Raw genomic sequence first — 22,579 nt, 5'->3', positions numbered from 1 at the left:
ACCCATGTCCCCTGCATTAGCAGGCAGATTCTCAACCACTGTGCCACCAGGGAAGCCCCTAGGTTACTTTTTAAGTCTTGGCAATCCAACATTATCACATGTAGTCGTCAGAGTCCTTTCTCAATCTTCACAGAAAATACCATTTGTAATATTTCATTTACCTAATCAATATTTATTGAGAAAGCCAAACTGATCAATGTTATTTCACCAACTGCAAAATTCAGGTTTCAGCTCCGTGTGTTAAAAAAGAGTTCAGATTATTTATCCATTCACCGACTCAATGTCGGGCACATATTTTGTGCCAGATATTATTCTAGACAGTCACTAGAAGGTATCATATGAAGATTCAAAGTTCTTGCTTTTATATAATTTAAATTCTAATGAAGAGGCAAAACTTAGAGATGTGAGTAGTAAAGGAAATTCTTTTTAAGGAACTAATTATTAGACTGATGAGCAAATTGGAAAAAAAAGAGCTGGTTATTTGAATATTTAAGAGGACAGAACTTCAGACTGAGGAGACACTATATTTGTTTTTGGACACCAATGACAGAATAGGAAAAATCAAAATTGCATAATGAGTTTTTCAATTTACAATAACACCAGGAAAGAGTAAATCACAGCAAAGAAATGTGGAAAGTGTTTGTAAAGGCTGTAATTTCCAACACAGGGTTCAGCCCACTCTTTGCTGGTGACTCAAAGTGGGACTTCTCCTTTGAATAATATTATTTGAATTTTTAAAAAATTTATCTTTTTTGATTGAAGTGTTATTGACATACATTATATTAGTTTCAGGTGTACAACATGATTCAATATTTGTAGACACTGCAAAATGATCGCCACACTATGTCTAGGTACCATCTGTAACTACCATCTGTAACTATACAATATTACCAATTCTTTTTCTTGTCGTAATTACTTTCAAGATTTACTCTCAGCAACTTTCAAATATGAAGACGTTTTTAAGAATCGCAGGTTCTAATATTTCAGATATGAAGAGAAAAAATTCCTGGCTCTGCTCAGGTCAAGCTCATCACACTGACACCGTTCACCCCAAATTTTCCCACTGAGCAAACACTGTGAACATTCATGCTTAGGGAAGTCTCATGACAAGGGAAGACTCATACTTCCTCCTGCCTGGGCATTTCTCTAGACCTTCCTTTCTCTTGTAAAGACAGTGAATGGATTTCAACTTCTCTTTTCAGGTCTTGTGTTGCTGAGGTGCAAACGTCTGTATGCAACTCTGGTTCATCAAGGAAGTATTTCCTTCTACTTTTTCATATTCCACTTTTGTTATCCAAATATGCCTGATCATTCATTGCCTGAGGAAGTCCCAACAACTTTAGAGTTCACAGGGATCACCATCTCTGTGAGTGATAATAACTGTATGTGAGTATCAGTCTTTGTATGTTTTACTGGCACACGCAGATCCAAGGATGTTCTAAAATATGTTTGTGTGTTGGGGGTAGCAATGCACAAAGGAAAGGAAGAGTATAGCAACACTACAAGGTAATGGGCTTTACCCATTTTCTTTCTCTTGCTATTAACGAAAATAAAATTGAGATTCCCATCTTTGAGAGTCATTCTTTAAGGGATCTTAAAATAGTATGTTTTACAGACTCACAGACTTAGAGAACGAACTTATGGTTACCAGGGAGGAAGGATGGGGGAGGGATACATTGGGAGTTTGGAATTGATGTGTACACACTGCTATATTTAAAATAAAATGCTGTTCCATGGGGAAAAAATAGTATGTTTTATAATATTATAAAGAATCATGCTTAGGAATATAAGCTCCAAAGTTAGATAACCAAATTTGAATCACATTTTGCCCACTTGGTGCTCGAATGACTCTGTTACTCAAAGTTATTCAAAATGTATGTGCCTTAGTTTCTTCATCTTTTAAATGGAGACTGGTATGCTACCTAGTACCTGAAGTTATTATGGAAAAAAAAGTTATGTACACGCAAAAGTACTAAGAACAGTTTCTGGAACACGGTAATCATTCAACAAATGTTAGCTATTTCTACTATCTATTATTTTAGTAGCCCGTATTTTAACTCAATGTCATTTCAGGCCCCAAAAAGTTTAACTTCTTTTGAAAACTTTTCTATAACATTCAAGTCTATTTTCCTCCTTCAGTAACTACAAACTAGGGAAGGAGGCATCCAGAGAACCTTCTAATACTTTGGGATCATTGCCCTAACCAACAGTTCTCCTGGTAAATGTTCTGCTTTAGCAAAATGTGTGTCTCCAGATATATCCTAGACTTGTGAGAGCAAATGTACCACACACTGCCACAGATCTTCTTTCCTTGCTTACCAACTGTTGTTCGATAAAATGATTCAAAATTCAGTACTAGAAAAAAAAAAAAGCATTTATTGAGCTCACCTGTCTGCTGGAGACCCTGCTGATCTCAGCTGGGCTTCTGCATCCACTTGTTAATTAGCTGGAGGTCAGGTGATCCCGGCTCTCATTTTCCTTTGGGAGGCAGCAGGCCAGGAGGAGTGTGTACATCATGGTGGTGGCAGAAGTGAGAGAGAGCAAGCAGCAACATGCAGGGTCTCTTAAGCCTAGTCTCAGCGGTGCACTGCCACTTGTGACTCACTCTGTTGGTCAAAGCAGGTCACAGGATGAATCCCAAAGTCATGAAGTGGACATATATTCCTCGTATGGAAACTAAATGGAGGGAAAGAATATTGCTAAACAGTAATTCAACCCACCACACCCATGCAGACATTATTAAGTGGTCACAATATTCTTTTCCACTGTGTCTAAGTGTAGCTTTTATATCCTTAGCTGCCACAGTAATTGCTGGTAAACCTGCTAAATATGAGGGAAAGAGAAAAAATCTGACTGAGACTTCTGGTTTTGCAAATTTTTAATATATTTTACAGAATAATAGATCTGAATCTCAAATTCTATTTTCCTCTAATGTAAAAGATCACACTTATATTTTGAGAATGTTCTATTCAGTTATTCAGTTGAGACTGAGTCAGTTTGAAAAATATGTACATATACACTAAATATCAATGAAAATTGTCATTAGATTTTAAAATATCAATGATTTAGTTATCAATTACCTATATTTTGTTGTGTAAAGAGAACATTTAAAATATTTAATGGTAGTTTCTTACTTTTCATTTAAAAGAATCCATACTTTTTCACAGTTTTGAAACTAAAACCATACAAGAACATATATTAATGTTACAATGCCAAATACCAGCTACACAGCCACTTCTTGTCCACGTATTTTAAACCATATTAATAAACCCTAAAACAATATGTATTTTTCATTTATTCTGTTTATTTCTGAATTAAACTTTTAAAACAATTTCAATCTTTCTTATCTCAAACGGCTTTCTTCACATTTTAATTAAACTATTATCATTTGTTTCCTTGATATAGTTAGTTTCAACATTAAAATGAAGTAAAATTTACATATTTAACATAAGAAAATGTAGTACTACAACTTGATTTTTATAAAATTAATATTGTATTTATATATATATAACGTAAAATTTGATAGGTATAATTACAGATGACCCTCGAACAACACAGGGATTAAAGGCGTTGACCCTCCCAGCAGTCAAAAATCTGTGCGTAATTTATAGTAAGTCTTCTGTATCCATGGTTCCTTCCTAGATACTGCTGAAAAAAAAACACGTATTGGACCAGTGCAATTCAAACCTGTGCTGTTCAAGGGTCAAATGTACAGTAAACTAGCATAGGAAAAGAGCATTTTCCTGGTAAACCAATGCAAAATGCTGAAAGTGACCACATTAAGAATGGCTCTCGGTAGAATATAGGGGTCTGAGGTCTTGGTAGAATAGAGGGGTCTGACTTTCATCTGTAGATGAGTCTATTTACAAGAAGTCATCTCTCAAATTGAGCACTTTCATGAAAAAAAAAAATACTACTTCTTACCAATATGTCATTAATCAAACTACCGATCGCACTGTGTTAACTTCCTAAAAAGGTTAACTTTAAATTGCATGTAATTAAGTAGCATACATTTAAAAAGAAAACAGCCTTTCCACAAAATTTGCACAGGTAGAAAGCAATTTCAGCAACCCTCAGGCATACTTAGTACAATTTTTAAAGGGATTTTGAAAAGTAAAGTGAAAATGGACAGTTTTCATGAAAGTAATTAAGTTTCCCAAAGTGGAGATGAATATATAACTGTAAAGTTGCCTCTGGATCTCTTAAAAAATAACAGAAACAACTAATTTATCTTTCCCTCCTGGCCAATAATTCTCTTCATCCCCTTTATCCTTAGCTACAATTTCTGTATGTTGGAAAGATGGTTGGAAAGCCAAAAGCTTCAGGACTTTCCTCAGGTCACTGGACTGATCTGTCCCTCCTCGTCCATTCCTCCAACGCTCATTCAGAGCCTCTGGCTCATTTCCCAAGGCCTCTCTGTTGGATGTCCTTTGCCTGCAATCATTGTTATAGAGGAAATGAGCTTAAAACTTATTCCCAGTGGTCCTGAGTTTAACATGTGTCTTTGGAGAAGGTAGTGAGGATCCCTGAGCCTCAATTTCCATCTAAACTGTAAAGGATGTGAGGAGATTTCTTTAAATTATTTTCAATGCTGTGAATCACTGTGTAAACTATAAAGAAAAAAATTAAATGCCATAATGATGATGATGATGATTTCAGACATCGTCATCTTAATATTTTATTAACTAAATCTCATAACACTAAATGTTTACAATTGCCTAGGGTAAAGGCATACTAACTGTCCCAAGATAAATTCTTGTCTGGTATAATATTCCCTTCTGTTGAAATCTAAGGTAACTCAGTCAGCACTCAATAGATTCAGTGATGCTTGTGCCAGAGACTGCCTAGTTTCCCATCACGTACCTAAAGGCACTGATTTTCTCCTTAAAATCTTCGTAACTTTTCCCCTTTTGCCTTTATGAGCACTTCTCAAATTCTTAAAACATTTCCACCTGAAGATGTCAAAACGCACACCTATGGCCTTTTACAACGTAGCCAACCTGCCTTAACGACAACAGACATTCTAAACAAAATCCACACACTGCCCTTATATTTCCACCCTCAAGATTTTTAATTAAATGATTTATTTTATATTTCTTAACATCCCTAGAGAAAGAGAAAAAGTGGCGAGCCCAGGAATTGAGATCTAAGCCTACATTCATTCAAACAACACATTTCATTTAGGAGAATGAATTGCAATAATTACTTCATTTCCTCTATATTCTACTCAGTATTATTTAAATGTAAAATATAAACTCTCCTACTATTATGGATACTTGAGAAATGAAGGCAAAATCACCCAACATGTTAAGAAGAGACTGCACAAGGTAGATATTTCATAGTCTATCTTTTTTTTTTTTTTTTTTGTCTTACACGGGCCTCTCACCGTTCTGGCTTCTCCTGTTGTGGAGCACAGGCTCCGGACGCGCAGGCTCAGCGGCCATGGCTGACGGGCCCAGCCGCTCCGCGGCATGTGGGATCTTCCCGGACCGGGGCACGAACCCGTGTCCCCTGCATCGGCAGGCGGACTCTCAACCGCTGCGCCACCAGGGAAGCCCTCATAGTCTGTCTTTAACTGAAAACATTTCATGCAATTTTTATAGTTCCCACGTGCAGCCTAAGCCCTGGCATAATCTGATCTATGTGTTGTTATGAAGTGTATATATAGAATAAAAGGCATCTCTAATGACTGGATTGACAAAACTGTAAAATATAAGGTGAGGGACAAATCATCAATATTTAAGATGTATATACCAGTGGAAATTTGAAAGAATAAGAACTCGATTTAAAAAGGCAGCAGTTATCCGTATCAAAAGAAAATTATTTTATGTGCAATGAACTCTCTTCCTTTTAGAAGAAGACTAACTTAAGATTGACCAAAATAACTTCACTTTCATGAAGCTTTCCAGTCTTCTTTTAAAGTTATTCAGAAAAATCAGAAGCCTTTAAAAATAATGTAAGTCAAAACTATATTTCATAAACCAAGGAAAACATACAATTTTAAAACATTAGAAAAGCAGGAGATTACATCTCCTTTAGAGATCTAGGGTAATGTGAGGCTAATGGTACAGATACTCAAACCAGAGTTCACTGCTATCTCCTCTTTTTTTTTTAAGGTGTGAAAAATTGGAATGCAATTCAAAATAACCCATGGAGAGAGGATAATGTTAGAATTAACAATACTCATTAATCTTATTTATTAGTTTCATTATAGTGTGATTTACTAATTAACAGAGAGATAATAGTTGACATTTCCTAAATTCTCATTCCTTGGAGAATTAGCTGACTCATCATTATTTCTATTTTATCTTTCATGCCTTTGTGAAAAGGCACACATTCTTTATGTGAAGGCTATTATTTTCCACTTATCTGTTCTTTTCCGGTTTAAGCAATTTATATTTGACATGCATAAAAAGTTTTCAAGTTCACCTAAGCATCACATCCTCCAAATTATAAAAGACATAAAATACAACTTAAACATTCTACCATATACAATTCGGAGAGAAGCACAAAAGAGATACTTAGGTAAATGTTTCTAAGAACACAGTAGGTAATTTTCTTCATGTTCTTTATGCTACCAGTAGTTGACCAATGAGTCCGGAATTTCTTTCTTTGATTAAGGCAGCAATAATGGTGGCACCTTGCCTTAAACTTTCCTGTAGCTTCTGTTCATCCTGAAAGAAAAGATAAAACAATAATTATTTTAGAAAGAAAAGGTATCAACACATTAAATTTAATAAGGACCTACTTTTCTTTTTAAAAAAATTATTTTTTAAAAACTTTATAAACATAAATACATTGTATAAGTTTAAGGTGTACAATGTGATGATGTGATATACATATATACAGCAAAATTATTACTAAAGTAGGGTTAGTTATCACACTCATCATCTCATATAGTTACCATTTTTTGGAAGGGGGGTGAGAACGTTTAAGATCTACTCTTTCAGGAACTTTGAAGTATACAATACAGTACTGTTAACTATAGTCACCATCTGTACATTAAATTCTCAGAACTTACCCATCTTATAAATGGAAGTTTGTATCCTTTAACCAACATCTCCCCATTTCCTCTACTCCTTAGCCCCTGGCAACCACAATCACAGACTCTGTTTCTATGTGTTCGAGGAGACACTTTGCAAGGCTTGCTATTCTTTGGGCTCAGCACTGCATAGAACTCAGACCACAGCCATTGTCCCAAATAAAGGAGAAATGCTTTTATAAGCACTTTCAGTATAGAAAAAATATCTGCTGAAAGTACCAAAAGAAGCAATGACACAATTTCAAAAGCTAATAATATGAAACAAAAGATTATTTTCCCTTAATCCAATATTGAAGACCAACTTTGGCTCTTCACTTCAGTGTGAATATTTCTTTGATGATACAAGCCTTCTCTTCACCTTTTTTTTTTCCTGAGGGTTCTTCAACAACAGACTTTGTTATAAACTGTGAGTACTGGTGTGGAGGAAGAAAACAAAACAAAAAACCTGCTTGTTTTTGAAGTAAAGATCAGGCAGATTTGTGAAAAGAGTTATTTCACAAGTCGCTAAAATGTGATTTTCCCTTTGAAATCATATTTCCCTAGGAAATTCTGTTTTTTCTAATTATTTAGGCTTCTTGAAGGTATGAGGGGATGATAATATGAAGGGAAAATGAAAGAGGAAACAGTTAATATGTTAAATCCTTGGGTTATGAATTGTGCTAGGTTCAAAAAGAGGGATCTGGTAACCAATTTCTACACTTCGGCATTGTCCATAATGCCTTATCCCAACATTCAGTACATCACTGGGACCCACTGTTTCTACCTCCTTAACGTTTCTTGAATCCATATACTCCACTCAAACTGCCACTGCCAGCATAATACCTCTGGCCCTGAATTACCGAAACAATCTCATAGTCTCTCTGAAGTCTGTCCTCTTCTATCCTATTTCCCACACAGCAATGAAAATACTGATTTTAAATAATAAAAATCTGATCACATCATTATCCTGCATAAAATCTTTTGAAGGCTATATTTAAACTTCAGGATCAAGTATTAACCCTTTACCTGGAAGGTCTTTTATCCTTCCAGCCTCTTCTTACCATTCCCTTAAAATCACTCAGTTCTCCAAGCCATGTAGAACTGTTTAAGATTGCCCAATCTGGGCTTCCCTGGTGGCGCAGTGGTTGAGAGTCCGCCTGCCGATGCAGGGGACACGGGTTCGTGCCCCGGTCCGGGAGGATCCCATATGCCGCGGAGCGGCTGGGCCCGTGAGCCATGGCCGCTGAGCCTGCACGTCCTGTGCTCCGCGACGGGAGAGGCCACAGCAGTGAGAGGCCCGCGTACTGCCCCCCCCCCCGCCAAAAAAAAAAGATTGCCCAATCAAGCCATTTTTCAAGGTTTCATCCCTTTGCACCAGCTAATCCCTTTGCCAGAAAAGCTGTCTCACTCCCTCTCCTGGCCTAGCTTACCCTAGTTACTCTGAGGTTCAACTCAGTTATCAGTGACTCCTGAAATCTCCCTTGACTGCTGTTCTTCAACCCAATTTGAGTGAGGTGAATCTATACGCTTCCATAGCTATGAATTCCTCTAGCACACTGAATTCTTATAGTCTTTTCAGCTGGCCATCTATTCCACCAGATGATCAGTTTCTTGATGTAGAGAATATTTTACCTTTGAATATAAAAAACTTAGTTCAATGCCTAACACATGGTTGCCCTCCATACATTATAACAAATTCAAAGCAAAGGAGGGTTGACAATGATAGACATATGTTCACCCTTTCAGTCTGCCTCATTTGTTAACAATGACCACTATTTGGTTACTTTGTTTACTCCTATTTACATATTTAGCCAGAAGTCTGGCAACAGTACAAAGAAGAATATTATCTTATCGAAGCCTTCCCACTACCACCACGCCTCCACTAGCCCAGGCCTGGGTTTCTCATCTATGATGATGGTAGTAAGAGATCACCTCTGCTTAAACTATTCTTTCCCGTCAGTTTCCCTGATTGTGTTCTAAGAGGTGGAACTGGGGAAGATGCACAGGGGCTGTATGGTGGCTACTTTGCCTCTCGTGAGTGAGTTTTAATGACATTTCAATAACGGATTTCAAATGCTGTACCGGTTTTCAGAATATCAAATCACATTAACAAATCATTTAAAAGCCAAATATGTTTGAGCTTAAAATCTGATTCACTTATGTAGGAGCAGATATCATTCATGACACACCATTTATAAATACAGAAATAGTATTCTAAAACTGAATAAAACACAAACCAACTATAGGTATGTATTTGTCACTCAATAATTAATTAATTACAATGTTGCAGGGTATGATACACATCTACTCCCAAGTCTCATTAAAATGAGATATACAACAGATGATGATAATTAAGGTTTCCCATTCAAAAATAAACAGGAAAAGGCTATCTGTATAGCCTCTTTGAAACCAGTTTACACTTATAATGAAAGCAGCATGGTAACAAAGAAATGAAGGGGGAAAACCTGTTTAAGATCCTAGGGCTAGAAAAATCACTTTTCTCTATCTTGGAATAAATCTTCCATGCTCATTTTGATTACTCCACAACTTACATATCTTTAGCTACTAACAAATTTAAGTAAGATTGTTCTTTTAAAGATTACTTTGGCAATTTTTTATAGGCATCATTTGGAAAGACTCGAATTCAGTGAGAAGAACCTACGTTATTCCACTAAATATTTGTTTTCCCTCTCTGCCTGACCTCAATCATTCCATCTTTGAAAAATATGGAATTTTAAGAGCTGATTTAAACAAGATGGTGAGACATACATATACTAAGAAAATTCTAGTATGTACAAAAATTAGATAGACAAATAATTTATGGATTTCAAACTCATTTCAAAATTCCATACCTCTATAAAAGTATTGATAACGTAAGTAAAAAATGCAAGGAAATAAATCTTTAAAAAGCATTTCCTGCTGAATGTGGATTTGCAAAACAGTGTTTTCAATCCTTGATGGAGATAGGGAGTGGAGGGGCATTCCAGGTGGTCGTTTTATTATCAATCATCCATATTTATGCACATGTATATGCATACATTCCTTTGTGTGCTCCAAATATTATATAATAAAAATGTTTAGTGTTAAAACTACGTGAGCAAGGTCAACATGAACACTGAAAAATCACGTTGATGGTATACACTCTTGATATGCTATCATGAAATGGTATTGACCTCTGTGGTCTCCCTCCTCAAAACCCATAACGCCAGTCTAGTCATGAGAAAAAACATCAGACAAACTCCAATAGAGGGACATACTACAATATATCTGACCAGCACTCCTCAAAATTATCAAGTTCATAAAAAAACAAGGTTAGTCTGAGAAGCTGTCACAGCCAACTGTGGAGACATGACAGTTGTCTCCTAAGGAGACATGACAACTAAAGGTAATGTGGTATCCTGGGATAAAAAAAAAATTTCGGTAAAACCAAGGCAATCTGCATAAACTATGGCTTAGTTGTTAATAATAGGGGAAAGTGCACAAAGGGCACAAGGGAACTCTGTACCATCCTCTCAATTCTTCTGTGAATCTAAAACACAAAGTGTATTATTTTTCAAGAAAAGATGTGTTTAATCAGGCTCTAGAGTCAGATTGCTGGTATTCAAATACTAGCCTTCACAACTGTCAGATATCTTTGAGCAAATTATCAAAGTTTTATAGTTCTGCGTTTTTCATCTAAAACTGGGGTAACAATATTATCTACTTTATAGATTTTTCTGTAGGGACTAAACCAGGTAAGACATGTAAATCACAGATACCTAACAAATATTCTATAATAACAGCTGTTAGAATTATCATTTTTACGGGGGGTACTGTTTCAGCCACAACAGTAGCTGATAACACCTACTCACCATACATAACCATTAAATCTGGTAAACTCTATGTAAAAATGTTGTTTGCCGATCTAAGACAGTAACCAATGCATATCTACAGTCCTTGAAAGCAGAGACCATTCATCTCAGATGTCTTGTTGAGAGAATTTTTCGAAACTATAAAGAAGAGAAATAGAGTCCAAGTGAATGATGGTCTCTCTGGATATAAAAGACAGAGATTACAATTTAAAGTTGACAAAGGTGGCTCAGATTGCGCGAAAAACATCCCTGCGACGGGAGAGTTGCAAAGAAGTCCTAAAATTCTGCTGAAAATTCCCCCTATTTGGCCAATTCCTAATCGGCACTTGCACAGGTAGACTCCATGGGGCCTAGCAGAGAATAATTTCTGGGAAGCTGGAGCAATGAGCAGAGATTTTAGAAGGTGCACTGCACTTAGAAGATTAGATGTGAGGTAGGCTGGAACAAGGAGACCTTGGTGAAGACCATGCCTATAACCTAGGAATAAAGACAAAACTGAACTAGAACTGCCCTAACAAAGCTTTACAAGATCCAGAAGAGCCAGTTGATTTCCCAGTAACACACATGCTTGCCAGAACAAATTTTAATATTCTTTGGAGGAAGCTAAAATAAACTAGAGCTTTTATAATGCTTTGTAAGTAACAGATGGCATACAATAAAATATTACTTGACAAGTAAAGAACACAAAGCTGCAAAAATAAATAAATAAATAAATAAATAAATAGACTACCCATAAACAAGAGCAAAAAAAAAATCAATTTAAACAGACCCAGAAATGATCCATATATTGGAATTACCCTGCAAGGATTTCAAAATAAGATTAATATATTTAAAAAATAGAGGAAGAGAAGGAAACGTTGATGAAAACTGGGAAATTTTAACATAGAATTGGAATCTCAAATAAAAAAACTATTTTTAGGCTTCCCTGGTGGCGCAATGGTTGAGAGTCCGCCTGCCGATGCAGGGGACATGGGTTCACACCCTGGTCCGGCAAGATTCCACATGCCGCGGAGCGGCTGAGCCCGTGAGCCATGGCCGCTGAGCCTGTGCGTCCGGAGCCTGTGCTCCGCAATGGGAGAGGCCACGACAGTGAGAGGCCCGCGTACCGCAAAAAAAAAAAAAAAAAAAAAAAAAATTTTTACAATTTTACAATATAATACTTGAAATTAAGAATTAATTGATTTCATATGAGATGGGAAGAGCCAGAGACAATAACAGTGACCCTGAAATGAAGTAAAAAAATATCCAAACTGAAGCAAGAGAGAAAAATGGTGAATTACTACCATAATCATCTCATACCTTGTAATCACATTACTATTCCATTTCCCTATTCCTTATCTACTGACACACCCTACCACCATCACCAAGAAACCTGCTTGGAACATTTAGAAAACTACATATGGGTTATGTCAGCAGCCATGTCATCTGGGAATATTTACTCCATGAAACAAACAAAAAATTTGAAAAATGTTAACCCCATCCCTAGAAAACCAATGTGATGTAATGTACAAATATATGTACAGGACTAGACTGTAGGTAATATTGCTACAGCTGCACATGAGAGAACAAGGGAATTCAGAGCATGGTAAGATCACATGAGACAGGTATTATCCTCAGGGAGACAGAACCAAATGATGAGAGAAAGAGGAAGAAAATACTATAGAGTCCAGGATGAACAAGAAATAATTTGGGACAAGAAATGGCTGATCCTTAGAGTGACATATCAATGTGATAAAGCTATTGTAAGAAGAGTGGGTACCCAAATTTTCACAATAAAAAATTAAGAAAAAAGCACCCAAATTAAATTTATCAGCAGTTTACTTACTATCTGTAACTCTAGCAACATCCATGGCTAGGCTTCAGACAGTAATTACTTGTTATCTTACTGTTCTGTTCACTTGAGAACAATGTCAAATTTTTGAAAAACAATAAAAATTGCACTCTATCTTCTCATAAAAAAATAAAAATATAACTTCTAGCTTTAAAATACAACATTCACTCTTTTTCTTGGTTACAGCTGTATTATAAACTAGAAACTGGTCCTAAAGGTAAAAAAAAAAAAAAAAGGATGTAGTAATCAGGTTTCTTAAATTACTGGGAAGGAAAATATCAAAATGTTAACAAGAGTTATTTTTGGGTGACAGATTTATGGCTATTTTTATTTCATCTTTATGTTTTGCTATATTTTCAAAATTTTCATAATAAACACACTTTATTCTAATAAGAAAAATAAGTTATTTTAAAACTTAGTTTCAAGACTTTAAAGTCAGGGACTAAATTTGATTTGTTATCTCATAAAATCAGTACTTCATAATTGTCTAGATTTCCAGAGAATATCTATCCCCACCAAAAACTTCAAAATCTGTACAAAGTAAACATTTTTGTTGAATATTGCAATTTTCAATAAAAGATTTCCAAAAGAATCATATTAATAATTCACAAAGTTATAGCTTTTTGCTGATTTAGAGGTTAAGAAAGATATCATGGAAGTTAAGCTAAAAGTAATAACAAAAAATGTGTACTTAATTTTATTTAGCATGTTAACAGTTGCTCATTGAGATTTTGAAGGGTTTCTTACAGTTGGATTTTTTAAATATCAGGAAGAATATTTTAAAAAATCAATATAAAATTGCTATTTAAAATTTTTTATATCCTTGAACTGAATTATTTAGGATTAGAATTCACCATGGGTTTTAAACTTATCATATTTAGCTATTTCTCTACCACTTTGTAATTTCAAGATTAGGATGAAATATCCTATGCTTAGATCGGGGCTTCCCTGGTGACTCAGTGGTTAAGAATCTGTCTGCCAATGCAAGGGGACACGGGTTCCATCCCTGGTCCGGGAAGATCCCACAGGCCACGGAGCAATGAAGCCAGTTCGCCACAACTACTGAGCCTGTGAGCCACAACTACTGAAGCCCGTGTGCCTAGAGCCCGTGCTACGCAACAAGAGAAGCCACCGCGATGAGAAGCCCGTGCACGGCAAAGAAGAGTAGCTCCCGCGCAGCAAGGAAGAGCCAACACAGCCAATAAATAAGTTTATTTAAAAAAAAAAAAAAAGATGCACAAAAGTTCTATTACCATTATCTTTTAAAAACATAATTTTAAAATTACTCTAGAGTAATTAAGTCTTGTCAATGGAATCCTGTACTTTAGGTTTTTTGTATGAGATATATATATATATATATATAATTATTATTTTTTTTTTTTTGGTTGATGGTAGGTTTCTTTCCCGTGGTTCTATCTATCATCTTCCATAGAGTAGTGAAGTCTCGATGAAAAAATTCTCATGGGACCTCTAAGCCTTTGGCAAGCTCTTTGGAAATCAGGGAAAATGGATTTCTTTACTTTCACAGAAGATTGGGAATGAAATGGCACCTCCATTATTCATAGCAGCTTTTTTCCCTGCTCCTCACCATCAACCTCACAAATTGAACAAGTAACGCCTGCAGTTTCAGAAGTAAATGACGAAGAAGTAGCACCTTGCAAGTGTACAAGTGGTCAATTTTCTGTAATGTCATATCCTCAGAATTCCTTACTGATCCACTGTCGCTTTCAGTTTTCTCAAAGGACAACTTTTGGCAAAACTATACCCAGTTTTGGCAAACCTTGAAGAACTTTTTAAAAGGTATATTTCAAAACATTAAACCCTATCATTGTACTACACAGATATCAGTACTTGAATTAAAGAGGTATAAACAAATTTATGGTATGCTATTAGAATCAAATTTATGTGGAGTTTGTAGGATCTTGTCTCAAAGAATGGCAGGAAAAGCTATGACATCACTGTTCTCCAAATCTTTATAGACAACCTAAACGGAAATCTTTTGAGATTTTCATCTTCCATACACATCATTCCTAAAGAACACAATGTACTCTCTTAAAAGAAAATCTATAAATTTAAAATATATGTATAAATGTATTATTTAGGCTTTAGATGTCTCAAGAGATTACAGAGATCTTTTGGAAGGGTAAACATTACATTGCCTCAGCAAATTCCATACCGAAAGCCTAATTCAAGTTCCATGAATTACAAAACTGTCCTGAAATTCAATTTCCGTATACTTTGGTATTAATATCTTTCTGCCACGCATCCTTGTTTTGGTGGACTCATGCAAAAATTATCTAAATGCCACAAAATTTCAATCACTCTAAACAAATAAAACCTGTATCTATATATGGCCATATATCTATCCATCCATAACACATACGATATACAAAAATCCTAAGCTGTATACTTTAGAAACATTTTAAGTTTTGTTACATTTGTAAGGTTATTAATATCGTATCAAAATAATTAGAGGCTAAATTTCCTTTCTGTATACATTTTGCTGATATGGAAGCAAAAAAAAAATCTAATGGTAACACACTGTCCCCTAGTGGAGATGAAAAATAAAGTTCATTATTTGTAAATTTCCAAAACAGCAGGAAAAAAGCAGTCACTTACTAATAGTTTGTGAAAAACAAGAGTCCTCTCCAAATGCAAAGTATTTGCCTCTTGATCATTTGAGTGAAACAAATGTCTCCTGAAAACCTCGACAACAAAATACTAGTTAAAATGCACTTGACTTTACTTACTAACGGAAGTACCACACAGCACTTTTCGTCTCCTTTATTCTCCATGCCTAGCACAAGGTCTTGCACGTACTGAAGGTTCTCAGTAAATATTTGTGAAACAAGATAATTAAGAAGAAAGAATTGGTCAAGAAACCCTGAGGGGGCAGCACTGTCACTCTGCTGAATAAGAACACAGACTAAAGATTAGGAAAGACCCAAACTATGCAGCTCTCAGAGCCAGAGTGCAGTGGGGTAAAACCTGGGCAGCCAAAAGCACCAGACATCTGGCTTGAGAACTCGCATGTCATTATAGTGTCAGTTATTTCTAGATCTGGGACTTGTCACACTGTCATACTTTATTTTCTTACATCATTCATAATATCAATTCTCCCACTTAATAAAGTTGAAAACTCTGTCTCATACACAATGTCTCTTTTAATTAGCAAAAATGTTTTGATCCTATACAACTTATCCAACAGTTACCAAGTCCTGTTAGTTTTCTACTGTGACATCCCTCACCAGCTATACTCTGACCACTCTCAGTCTACATCCTTACCATCCTGTACCTAGATTCCTCAAGGATGTCTTAACTGGTTACTTCTCTCTGCCCATGGCTACTGTTCTAATCTCACTAGAACAACCATTTTCATTGTGTCAAACCCACATTACTTGCAGCACAAACTCCATCTTAGCATTCAGGACTATGCACAGTCAACCTAATCAATCCTTCTGGCCAGTTTCCACTCCTTTACTATACAGAATCCACTTCTGTGGCCATACTGGTATAATCACTGTTTTCTCTTCTCCAGTAAAATGGTTTCCCAATAATTGTCTTTCTAATTCACATCAATTTTCAAATACCTGGCTGTGATGACTTCCTCTTATGAAATCATTTACTTTAGTACACATCAGTAATTTGCATTATCATAGTTTGCCTCACAATCTCTTACAGTCTTGTTAGGTTTGCATACGTATAGATCCCATTTTCTTAGCTAAATTGTAGACAGTAAAAGGCAACTCTCCCAAATTAAATTCTAAAATCAAATAAAGTACTATACCTATAGTAGGTACTCAGTAAACTAACCAGATTAATCTGCTAGTTACTTCTATAAAGATCTGGCTTTATATATAACTATTAAGACAGCTTTGAAGCATCGATGTTTTTAGATAAAGGATATATCATAGAAATAACCCCCTAAAAACAAAAATAAGAGAAAAACTTGTATCTATACTTGGAAACTGAAAAGGTGTGAAAAACTAGAAATTTATGCTACATGATTCCTCTCCTATGAAAGAAAGCCTGGTCTCAGAGATAAGTGTAGGGACACTGATAAATTTACACTAATATACCCAAGTCAGAAGGATAAAGGCAGACAATGAGGCAGGCATTCTCTTATTTGAGGTGGTTGCATAAGCAGAAAATCTGTATACCAGGTGTTGGTAGGCAATGAGTCCTGTTTCCACAATGGGTGAGAAAAGATAGGGTGGACAGAAAGATTATTCAGAAGAGTATCTTCTTGAGTGGATGGCCCAGGCGTTAGTAGAAAAATGATGTACTGATAATTTCTCTTAGAGCATAAAGATTGGTTGAATTTTTCCCATAAAATTTAGATTCAAACTTACAAACTTAAATCAAGGAAAGATAACTAAAGTAGGCCAAATTCAAACATAACTTCTTGGTAGCAGCATGTGTGTGTGTGCAAAGGGGGGAATTACTATTGAAATAGTTTTGAGCAGTTAAAAAAGAAAAAGATGTCTGGTTAATGACCATTAGACTCTTAAATATTGGTTAGATGGGTAAATAGTTAGTATTCAAAGTTTTCATCTCACATTTCCACAGAAAAATATTTACCATTGTATTAAAAAGTCTATTTCCTTCCAAGAAGAAGATATTCAATTGCAACTTACAAGAAGAGTTCTATCCTGACCAGAATGGTGCCAATTTTTAAGTGTCTTAACTAGCAGAATATTAGCCTGAGAAAGCTCCCTCCCACAATGAAGAGCAGAGTTCTTTTTCATGGAGAAGGACACATGGTAGAAGATTACCTATAGGGTTTCTTCCTAATAAGAAGGTAGATAAAAATCAGCAGATATGTGAAACAATTTTCTAGGTGGAAAGAACCTTCTGGAATCATTAGAATTAACTATATTTCTCTGAAATGATGTTGCTAAGTGAAAACAAGATTCAAGAGTATACTTTATGGCCATCATCAAAAAATCTAGAAACAATAAATGCTGGAGAGGGTGTGGAGAAAAGGGGACACTCTTGCACTGCTGGTGGGAATGTGAATTGGTTCAGCCACTATGGAGAACAGTATGGAGGTTCCTTAAAAAACTACAAATAGAATTACCATATGACCCAGCAATCCCACTACTGGGCATATACCCTGAGAAAACCAAAATTCAAAAAGAGTCACGTACCAAAATGTTCATTGCAGCTCTATTTACAATAGCCCGGAGATGGAAACAACCTAAGCGCCCATCATCGGATGAATGGATAAAGAAGATGTGGCACACATACACAATGGAATATTACTCAGCCTTAAAAAGAAATGAAATTGAGCTATTTGTAATGAGATGGATAGACCTAGAGTCTGTCATACAGAGTGAAGTAAGTCAGAAAGAAAAAGACAAATACCGTATGCTAACACATATATATGGAATTTAAGGAAAAAAAAATGTCATGAAGAACCTAGGGGTAAGACAGGAATAAAGATGCAGACCTACTGGAGAACGGACTTGAGGATATGGGGAGGGGGAAGGGTGAGTTTTGACAGGGCGAGAGAGAGTCATGGACATATACACACTAACAAACGTAGTAAGGTAGATAGCTTGGGGGAAGCAGCCGCAAGGCTCAGGGATATTAGCTCGGTGCTTTGTGACAGCCTGGAGGGGTGGGATGGGGAGAGTGGGAGGGAGGGAGACGCAAGAGGGAAGACATATGGGAACATATGTATATGTATGGCTGATTCACTTTGTTATAAAGCAGAGACTAACACACCATTGTAAAGCAATTATACCCCAATAAAGATGTTTAAAAAAAAAAAAAAAGAGTATACTTTGAACATAGAAGTGGGAACAAAGTAGGAATAATTTTATGTCTCTAGAGATTCATGTAGATATTAAGTAAATGTATTTTAATTAAATATCTCATTGGAAGTGGTATACAACCTACCTATTCTATATAAATTTGACTTAATAAATGGAAGACAGACTTGAAAATCTCTAGAACTCAGAAGAATAAAAGACTTAAAATAATGAGAAGAGAGTCAAGACATTAATTAAAGAACCAAACTGTATAAGGGAAACTTGGGGAGAAAACACAGATAATACAGAAGTCATTATAAATATGTAGAAGAAAATTCCCTGAGTTGAAGAAAGACCAGTGTCTGCAGAGACACAGGTATCATTTAGACCCTTGCAAAATTAGTGAAAGAACCCCCCCCAAAAGAAGCCATATTCTGATGATACTTTCAAATTTAAAGATAAAAATTCAACAGGCTCCATCAGGCAATACAGATTATTTTCAATAGGTAAGAATGGCTGATGTGTAACTTCTCTGAAATATTAAATACCCCAAGAAAATGGGATCTACAGAAAAGATGGTTACCTAGGAATCCTGGCTGACTGTAAGAAGGACAAAAAAGCAGACATTGTGGGATATGCAAGGGCTCTGAAAGCATACCCATTAGCAGAGTCTTTCTTTTTTTTAAAAAAAAAAAAGGAGTACTTAAAAAGTTAACGTATTCAATAACGAAATAAATGAGGAAAAAAATAAGAACAAGACTCCTTTCAATGACTGTATTTCAGGAACTTACCTGATACCAGGATGTAAGTTATATATTAAGATATGAATAGAGAGATGTTTTTTTCCCTTAATGGAATACATAGGTGGGCAAGTCAGACAAACACATATATGCATTCACAATAACAAGTTATGAAGAAAACAACAAACCAGTTTAGTATCAAAATGAAACCAGCATTAGAATTTCTAGGCACAAAATAATTTGAACCTATGTAAAAAAATTCTAAATAAACAAAGATGGATCCACAGAAATGAGCAGTCTCTTAAACAAGAACAGACTTGAAAAATAAGAAATACAACTTTTACAAATAAAAAACATTACAAATTTAAACCAAAAAAAGCCTCAAAGGATGGATCAAACAACAGATTAGACACAGCTGAAAAGAAAATTACTGAAACTGAATTGAAGAAATCACTCAGAATTCATATTAGAGAAGACAAGATATGGGAAATATAAAGAGGTTAAGAGATTTGGCAGACATGATAAGAACGTTTAATATATATTTAATCAGAATCCCAGAAAGGGAGGATAGAGACAAGGGGGAAAAATAATATTGCTTTAAAAAGTCCAGAATTTATAGCACACAGGAATTCATTCATAAAGTAAACCCAATGAATTCTGAAGTGGATAAAAAGGAAACTCAACAAGTAGACAAATTTCAGGGAAACCATGGAACACTAAACATAAAGACATGATCCTAAAGCAACTAGAGAGAACAAACCAACAGAGGACCAACAGTTACCTTGACAACACTTTTTCTCACAGCAATAATGGTGGCAAGAACACACTGGCATATCTGCAAACTGCTAAGAAAAAAAGCCAAAAAAAACCAAAAAAAACCCTAACTCCCTCCAAAAAAAACCTATCAACTTAAAATGCTTATACCTCCTACCCACAAACATTATTTATCAATAATGAAAACAGAAGATGGGCTCCCTCAGATAAACAAAACGTAAAATTTTATTCCTAAAAATACTCTGGCACTAAGGGATGTACCTTAGGTGGAAGAAAGATAATTTCAGAAAGACAATCTAATAAGTCAGGAAGGCATGGAATATAAAGTAGCTTTAAAATGAGTATACAAATCTAAAACAAGAAGTGTCTTAAGAAAAAAAGGTAACGTACTATTTTTGAAATATTTTGTAAGCCTGAAATTGTTTCAAAAATTTCAAGATTAATAACAGAGAAAAAAACTAATGAAAAACAAAAAAATTAAACAGTTAAGAAAAAACATGAGAAAAGTAGAACACACAGAAAGCAGAAAATAAGGTGAGACTTATAACCTTATAAGTCTTATAATAACCTTATAATAACTACTCCAAATACTTCTTAAAATTTGAATAAATGTAAATGACTAACTAAGCCCATGGGTAAAAACACAAAGATTGTCATGTTGGATTAAAAACTAAACACAGCTACATGGCCTTTATAATAGCTACACATAAAATACAAGGACACAAAAGGCTGAGGGTCAAGTGACTGAGAAGGGTAGATCAGAGAGGCACTCACCCAAAGAAAGCTCGGTTCACTGTATTCAGTATATTCACTATAAAAATACAGACTTTAAGACAGAAAGCAATATTACAGATAGAGGGTCACTACAAAAGTTATAAAAAGTTTCCTTTGCCAGAAGCACTTTTGGATATTGGGGGAAATTACAAACTCCATTTTGGATAAATCTGAGATTTGAGGGAGACATCCAAGACAAAATATCCAATAAGCAGTTATGAGTACAGAACACAGAAAATAGCCATTTTCAAATGAAGGGTATTTAAAACCATATGAGTGGGTGAGAATTCTGGGGGATCACACAGGACAGTGCTCTAAGAATCTGCAGCATTTAGGCATCTACGAGAAGTAAAGAAGCTGGCAAAGAGTCTGAGAAGGAGCAGACATACTTTGTAGGAAGAAATCAGGAGTGTGATATTTACAGAACCTGAGATAAAAGGGTCATAAAGAAGAAAATGATACCTATTTGTCCATCAATATTTACAGATTGTTATAGAAAAAAAACCACTCAGTTATACAGAGAGAAGGATAATTATTTCAATGGATTATAAAGCAAAGCAATGCTTTAATAATTATTCTTCAAAGACAAGGTTTTTTAAAAAATATGTAAACTACATCACAAAATGTTGGAATATGAAGAGGGCTGAAAGTCATACTGAATTTCTTATTTTACACAGTCAAGCCAATATTTATTAAATCATCAATGATTTTAAGTTAACAAGCAAGAGGAAAAGTAGATATGCATATAAAACTCAAAAAACAATCAGTAGTAGTATGAAACAGGATATCACCTTACAAAACCACTAGGGGGAAAAAAAGCAAAGAAAATATCACACATCCTATGAGGTAAATTCCATTAACTAGAAATTTAAAACCAAGGCAGCTTGAGTAACTTGTCCAAAGTCACACAGATAATGACTGAAAAATACAGACTTGAAATCAGGATCAGAATATAGAGAGTCCAAGCACTTAACAACTTTAGGGATAATCTCATCCAAGAAAACATGCTTCTGAATGACTAAACTTTAGACCCATTAATTTTTTTGCTCAGTTTAATATCAACTTAAAAATATAATCCCTCCTGCAGTTTTTTAATGACTCAGCAGCAATAAGTTGGACGTGTGGTGTAACACACAGCATGGTATGCATGCCCAGCCCCCAAAACAGCAAAATAAGTAAATAAATAAAAACAACCAAATTAATTTATGTTTTATGATGTGAATGTAAACTGATGAGAGAATTAAATCTCTTGGGTCAATAACAATAAAAAGTCTAACTTGGAAATTGAAACACTGATTCCGGAATTTGTGACGTCCAGACAAAAGGTAGAAGCCAGCATTTTTCAGTGAATATTGATGGAGGAATAAAAAAGGAGTTCTGTAAAACAGATGTAGGGGACATAACACAAATATTTATTGAGTCAAACGTCACTTTCTCTTATAGTTTATGCTGTCACACATATACATTGCAAAGGTAAGCAGAAAGCCTTGTCAATTTCAGTAACTATCACGCCATAAAATGATAAGCCATAGGGAACAACATATATCAGAGTCAAATTGCTAAAGCAAAGGCAAAAATTAAAGTTTAAACCAAAACATACATTGATTTGACCGTCATGGTTGGTTGGGTTTGGCATGATCCCTGGCAGGATCTGTTTTATATTGAGACATGATGAACGTTTGCTTTCTGTGCTGACATGTTTTCAGTGAGGTGTAGAACATAGAAAAGGGTAGGCAACATTTTATTTCTCCAGCATTATAATACACTGAAAAAGATTTGGGGAGAACACAAATAAGCAGCACATTAGAAATCTCCTGTGGCACTCTGGAAAC

The 22,579-nt window shown here is 35.3% G+C and overlaps 1 protein-coding gene across 3 annotated transcripts in view; it reads right to left on the bottom strand.

Annotated features, from left to right (window-relative positions):
* Positions 1-6,569: 6,569 nt before the first annotated feature.
* Positions 6,570-22,579, bottom strand: part of CRPPA (CDP-L-ribitol pyrophosphorylase A) — a 296,085-nt gene continuing 280,075 nt past the window's right edge. For all 3 annotated transcript variants that reach the window (XM_065884349.1, XM_065884350.1, XM_065884351.1), the window contains one exon: positions 6,570-6,674. In XM_065884349.1, the coding sequence (XP_065740421.1) occupies positions 6,570-6,674 (105 nt within the window). The remainder of the gene's footprint in view (positions 6,675-22,579) is intronic.

This window comes from Phocoena phocoena, chromosome 9 (genome assembly GCF_963924675.1).
Source record: "Phocoena phocoena chromosome 9, mPhoPho1.1, whole genome shotgun sequence".
Lineage (NCBI taxonomy): Eukaryota > Metazoa > Chordata > Mammalia > Artiodactyla > Phocoenidae > Phocoena > Phocoena phocoena.
This window is presented reverse-complemented; position numbering and strand designations above follow the sequence as displayed.